Source organism: Leuresthes tenuis, unplaced genomic scaffold (genome assembly GCF_036924035.1).
Source record: "Leuresthes tenuis unplaced genomic scaffold, fLeuTen1.0.hap1 SCAF_24, whole genome shotgun sequence".
In the NCBI taxonomy this organism is placed as follows: Eukaryota; Metazoa; Chordata; class Actinopteri; order Atheriniformes; family Atherinopsidae; genus Leuresthes; species Leuresthes tenuis.
This window is the reverse complement of record NW_027325378.1, coordinates 22,159,556-22,166,343: the sequence shown is the minus strand read 5'-3', so window position 1 is coordinate 22,166,343 and position 6,788 is coordinate 22,159,556. Positions and strand designations below refer to the sequence as shown.

Here is a 6,788-nt window from a genome sequence, read left to right as displayed (position 1 = left end):
GCTATCAAGGACACATCAACCTAACTGCCAAAGATCTTGAAGATGGACAGCTTGTTTTCATTACCATCTCACTGTGAACCACCTGACCAGATGTAATCATATGTTGTTGCATGCTAAAACATGCGAGTGACAATTACAAATACAGGCTGTGAACAGTGCTACATTCTTCTAAGTGAAGAACTAAATATGCCATGACATTTTTTTCAGTATTCATCTTTAAAGCTGTAAACTGTACAAAAGAGCAAAGCTGTTAAATAGGTAGTCTTCACATGCACTCACAGTAGCTATTCATAAATATTACTTTTATTACCACAGAAAGCAAAATAAAAAAATGTCTTGTTTTACCCAGCCCTCCCCCTGCTGTAAATGGAGTAAACTCAGTTGAACCATCAGTGTGAACCTGCTGAACCCAAACAGAAAGCATTACATACTCCACAATACTAAGAGTGTCTCACACTCACTGTGTGTGTGAATGAGAGACACAGAGAGAGGCCCAATTCCAATCCAGACCTTCCACCCTCCTCCTAACCAGTCTTCCGCTTGTATGTTTGCATGGAGGGTTTGCCATTTTAAGTGAGAGTGGGTTATGAACCACCACATCTGTATCATTCAATGGACTGGAAATTTGGTATATCTGATGTCTGACAGAAACTCAGACAATGCCATAGGAAGTTAGATTTCCTTCCTTGTAACTCGGGTACAGCTCCTCAAGTCACACTACTGCATTTTACATTATTCTTCAGATATCCATTTACAAGTAGTAAACACAAAATTCTGTTGTTGTTTTTATCTAGTAAAATGCGTTTAGTTCTGAATGTTTTTTTGTTCATAGAAACACAAGAACTCAAACCATCCTTGGACCTCCTTTAGTGTTGACCTTGTTTCAATGGTTATGGAATGTCAGAACAATAATTTCTTTCCAGAACTGTGCAAATGTTTCATCTGAATTCACATTGAAATCTTTACCTGCAGTAGGCAGTGTTCAGAGCACCATTATTTTTGAGAAGCAGAGAGGAATTGGGGGAGCCAAGCAAACGGCTACTGGGAGCAGGGACAAAAGAAGAAAATCTAAAACAATATTGCCATATCCTGTCGCTGATCAGCTCTGACAAAAAGTTCTGCCAGTCTATTCCCAAAACAACAACAACGAAACAGTAAAAATGAGCTGTCAAAAAATATATATAATGACAAGGATGTTGCTTTATTGGGAAAGCATAAAAAAACAAAAAAAAGTAATGCCCAGGAAAATGCTATCCAACAAGTCTGATATCATTTCTGGTGGATTCAGCATTACAAAAAAGTTGGTAGGGGGAAAAAAGCAATAAAATAACCATAAAAAATTCAGAGGCAAATGCAGCAAGACAAGGCTATGGGAGGAAGTGACAAAAATGAGAGAAAGTATACGAGACACAGGGCAAGAATAAACATCAGATTTGAGATTACTGCAGGAGAGAGCTCAGAGAAAAAGAAGGTTGACAGACAAATACAGTGTTAGCTTCATTGTTGCTATTGGTAATTAATAAATGCTTAGCTCTCTTGCTCTGTCACTTTTGCTTGGCTATGTTGGTAAATTTGCTGACTTGTGAGTTAGGAATAATGAAAAGAATTTGATCAAGATAATTTCTCTCTGTGCTCTGTGAAGGCTGTAAATCAGAGGAGTTTGAGGCAGATTTTTTTTAATAAAACAGGAAATACACAATATTACAACAGCAGCGTGTTTGCCTGTGTTACATCATCAATCATAAGTTGAAACATAAACGCTCTCATTATTGGTATCAAGGGCCTTATAGATGAAGCCTCAGGTGGGTTGTGTATAGCTGTGCAAGAACACGGTTCAGACAGAAATTTGTTTTTATGACAGTGGAGTTACAGCCCACAACTGTAGGGGGAACCAGAGGGAAACAAACTGCCAAAGTTTTAGTGCTGCTCGAAGTGAACTATATAACAAATTATTATATTTGATGGTGATATCAAAGCTAAATGCAAGAGCCAGAGTTTGAACTTCCCACTTCAAAAGTGCAGAAAATGCAGACTCAAATGAAACTGAAACTTGGCAGAGACCACTGGCTGGAGATAAGAAGGAAATGGACTGGATGACCTTGTCTACATGAAAACAGCTTCTCCATGTTTCGGTCTAACTCTGGGTACAGAGAGCAAACCTGTTCCAGATAACTTAACATGGCTAGAAGATGCATTATGTATCAGAAAATCTGAAATGTGTTTAGTCTCTGAACCATTTAGAGCTTTATAAGCCCACAGAAATATTTCAAAATCAACTCTGTCATGATTAGGAAGCCCATGTAGAAACCTCAAAACTGGAGTGATATGGTGCACTTCTGTGGTCTTAGTGATGACTTAAGCAGTGAAGACTCCTTTGAATTAACTGCAGCTGTCTGATTGATCTTTTAGACAGACCAATAAACACTCTGTTAGAGTAATTAAGTCAACTAAAAATAAATGCATGGGTCAGTTTGTCTAAATCACTCTGAGACATTAGTTATTTGATTTTGGATTATTTGGATGATAGCTCGCTGACTTCTTAACTGACTTGATACGGTTGTAAGTATTCAGATCTGAGTCCATAATGACATCCAGATTTCTGGCTTGGCTATTGGTTTTTAACATTACAGACTGATGTTGAGGGCTGATTTTAAATTGCTCATCATTTACTCCATTGACAAGAGCCTCTGTTGTCTTTATTTAATTGAAGGAAATTCTGGATCATCCCACTGTTTATTTGTTCAAAGCACTTAATTAATGTTTGTAAGGGGTTGTATATCCCTGGCTATATTATTATGTAGATTAGCAAGTCATCTGCATAACTATGGTAACATTTTGTTCCTTTGCATAATTCAAAGAGTGAAAATAACACTTGGGTATATGGCAGTCTGGAGGCAAAAAACAGTTTCTTACATTTGGCATCACAGGGCTGCATTAACATGTTTGTGTAACGCACAGCTGGCATGGTGGAACATATTTCTATAACAAATAATGCTGTTTTCAGTTAGCTGATTCTGCATTGAGTGCTTGCTTTTATATTTATGTACATGTTTTCTATTAGAGAGGAAATTTACAGCATATCCCACTACTGTTACTGCAGCGTACATCAAGTACAGTAATTTTAGAATCAACAGTAGAAGGCTTCATCACAATTGCTTCGTGGAAACCTTCAACCTTCTGGACCCATCCCAACCCGACTGTTCAAGAGGTTTTTTTTTTTCCTGACTTGAAACTTCTACATTTCATTTGATCAATCTGTCTTTGATGGCAGGTCCATGTCCTTTTAAGGTTGTAGTTCTTTTACTTTCGATATCTTGATCCAGGAGTGTTTTTACAGAGGAAATATAGACCAATCTCCCATTTATTTCTGATTCCTAAAAATTGTTGCAGCTCAGTTATATCACCATTAGCACACAAATGAATAGTTTGCAGAGTTTTTGTCAGGTATTAGACTGATTTCCTTATGTCCTCAGGTAAAGAATTAAAAAACTTTTTTTTTTTTACTACTGAACCCGACATTCTGTTAAGTAGGCTTGAACATCAACAATCAACAAGTCATGGAGTTTAGGGTGTTGTACTTGGACCAATGCTTTTCACTCAACACACACATAAATATTTTATATATGTGTGTGTGTGTGTGTGTGTATACATAATCCTATGTACTAATGATAGTTGTAGTTTCACCACTACAGACTTGTCTTTTCCTAGGTTCTTCTGACATTTTCCTACGAGGTCAAGCAAATATGAAGAGGAAAAGACTAAAGGTGACCTTCTTTATTGACCGTATCGACTCCAAGATTTCTAACCATCATGCATTGCTTCAAGACCATAATGCATCACTTAGCGCCACATGGAGTCGAACGCACCTGTAGATCTCTAATCCGCGGAGCTCACGCTGCACAGTCCCTACTGATAACACAATGCCTTCTCCGATTCCTGTCACCCGCCTGTTGCCCAAAGATCTGTATCCTTCACTGGACATCGGAACCTGCAGCAGCCCGCTGGCTCAAATCTCTCATGGCTCCACCTTACAGGTCCCTGTTAAACGGTTACATGGCAGAGTAGCCAGCCGGCTCTGGTCTTCTGTGATACATTGGAGGCAGCTGCGCGCCATTGAGCCAGTGGGCTCTGGGGGATTTGGCTCCGTGTACAAGGCGGAATACCTTGGGGAAACCGTAGCGCTGAAAAAGGTCAAGAAGTACACTAAAAATAAGTTGGCCTCCCGCCAGAGTTTCTGGGCCGAGTTGAATGCTGCGCACCTGCGACACAAAAACATCGTGCGCGTCATCGCGGCGACGACCTGCATCCCGACGGAGTATGAAGAAGAAAACAGCATTGGAACAATATTGATGGAGTTTGTGGGAAGTAGAAATCTGCAGCAACTAATTTACGGAAGTTCAGAGGTGCTGGGAGAGGAGAGGTGTCTTATGTTCTCCACAGACATTGTCAACGGCTTGAGGTATCTTCACTCTCATAGTGTTGTACATTTGGACATAAAACCAGCTAATGTGCTAGTGTCAAGTGAAGGTGTCTGTAAAATTGCCGATTTTGGCTGTTCTCTGAAACTGGAACAGGAATGTGAGATAAGAGCAATCAGTCCCCATCTGAGCCACGTCTGTGGCACGTACACGCACAGATCCCCAGAGCTGCTCAAAGGAGAGGGGGTGTGTCCTAAAGCAGACATCTTCTCTTTCGGGATTACCCTGTGGCAGCTTTTAACCAGAGAGCCGCCCTACACAGGCGAAAGGCAACCCGTCCTATATGCGGTCGTGGCTCACAATCTGCGGCCCCCTGTGCAGAACCACGCGGTGTTCCGGTCGGAGCTGGGGAGGCGGTGCAGCACACTGCTCAGCCAGTGCTGGAGCGGAGAGCCCAGTTGCAGACCCAGTGCTCAGGAGCTGCTGCACCACCTGGAGCAGCTGCGCTTCCTGATATGATTTTAGGTTATCCACACAATCAGATTTCTTACACGTACACATTTTAGTAGAGTTTTACAGCCTTCACACCCTCTTTACAAAATAAAGTATGCATTTTCTTTCTCTCCCTCACATTGTTGTTCACTCATTCTGTATTTTTTATGAATTAAGTTTGATAAGGTACCATGGGAATGTAATGTAATTTAAGTATAATGGGTTTTCATTAAAATTGTTTTTATACTAAATGTATTCAGCTTCTGTTTTTGTCATGACATCTTGTCAAGACTAACGTGAATAGACAGATGAATAATGTAAAAGCAGTGCAGTTCATAGTTCCCTTCAAACTACTGGTACACATCTGTATGGAGAGATCACCTCTGCACTGGAAGAACTCTCCTATACAGAGAATTCTGATCCAGGGCCATCTTGGTTTTTGAAGAAGCTCTGCTTTCCAAAAGCCCCATCAAATTTAGACTTGGAAAAATTATTTAAAAAAAATCAAAAAGAGCTGTCCCAGGTGTTGCTCACCAAAATCACCCTGCATCTTCAAACATGGACAACAATTATGTCAATAATAGAATTTAATCTTTAGCATATTAAATAGGTGTTGGGACAGACTTTAAATCTTGACATCAGTTTGTCCATCAGATAATAAAAAATACTTAATTTAGAAAAGGAGAAAAAAGCTGGGGCCTTCCTGTGTGGAGTCTGCATGTTCTCCCTGTGTATGTGTAGCTTCTCTCTGGATACTTCGGCTTCCTCCGAACATACAAAAACATGCATCTTGGGTTAATTGGTGACTCTAAACTCCTAGATGCTAGAAGTGAGCGTGGACGGTTGTTTGTCTCTATGTGGCCCTGTGATGGACTGGCGACATGTCCAGGGTGTACCCTGCCTCTCGCCCAATGACAACCCTGAGTTGGATAAAGTGGGTATAGGAAATGGATGGATGGATATTTCTGAAATTCTTCCTCTATTAATGTAAAAGTAGCACAATGCCCTTTGGAAGCCTATAAAATGCTTAACTTAAGTGCCAGCAGGAAGTAATTAAAACTGAGACTTGAATTTCCATAAGGTGCTATGCTCATATTTTGTAAGAAACAGGATTTACTTCAGTTTGTACCACCCGATTTGCACGTATGATAACCAAGGGAGTGTTTATACATTTTACCTGATCTTAGCTCAGAACACTGCTCCATTATTTGACTATATCAGTCCTGAAATGTATCACCTCCATCTCTCCATCATTCTGCTGCATTTGCCTTTTTGCCTCTGGTGACTGTATTTAATTTAGGCTGCTCATGACAGTACGTCCCATACTTGCTCAGATTGTTCCAGAGCATTACTTAAGCATAATCACCCTTTGGGGCGTAAATGTTTGTCAGGTTGCTTCTAGAAGTGTGATAACCACAGGTCAAAGACTTCTTAATTCTATCAAAAAGAAAAAAAGAGGGTTTCAGGTTTGGGGCAGAGAAGAGAGTAGGAAAAGGTTACAGAACCACAGTGAGAGAAATAAAAACTGTAAGAGAGAAGAGAGGTTCCATAGGCTTGGGGTTATCCTTATGTTCAATTTGTTCAGGACGTACCCTTTCTTCTTACCCAGTGTCAGTCAGCCCATAGCATCTTGTGACTTTGAAGTGGCCTTAAGTGACTTTATGTCTGGACTTAAAAGATGGTAATTTAGTGATGGAGACTGCATTTTTTCAGTTTATTGGTTGATTAGAAGACGACACTGAAAATGAAGTTCTGCTTTGGACACAAAACTTGAATGACTGCAGCATGGCTGCTTTGTCTTCATTCCAAACCCATAATACCGCTCAAAGTGGGTTTATTTTCTTTTTCAGATTAGTTTTTGTGGACCAAATATGTGAA

The 6,788-nt window shown here is 40.1% G+C and overlaps 1 protein-coding gene across 1 annotated transcript; it reads left to right on the top strand.

The window, feature by feature from the left end:
* The first annotated feature begins 3,734 nt into the window (after positions 1-3,734).
* mos (v-mos Moloney murine sarcoma viral oncogene homolog) lies at positions 3,735-5,056 on the top strand. Its single transcript, XM_072378372.1, has one exon. The coding sequence runs from the start codon at positions 3,921-3,923 to the stop codon at positions 4,935-4,937; it is 1,017 nt and encodes a 338-aa protein (XP_072234473.1). The 5' UTR covers positions 3,735-3,920; the 3' UTR covers positions 4,938-5,056.
* The last annotated feature ends 1,732 nt before the right edge of the window (positions 5,057-6,788 follow it).

Excerpts from the sequence above, each read along its gene's own strand:
- mos (XM_072378372.1), top strand. The coding sequence starts at position 3,921 with ATGCCTTCTCCGATTCCTGTCACCCGCCTGTTGCCCAAAGATCTGTAT.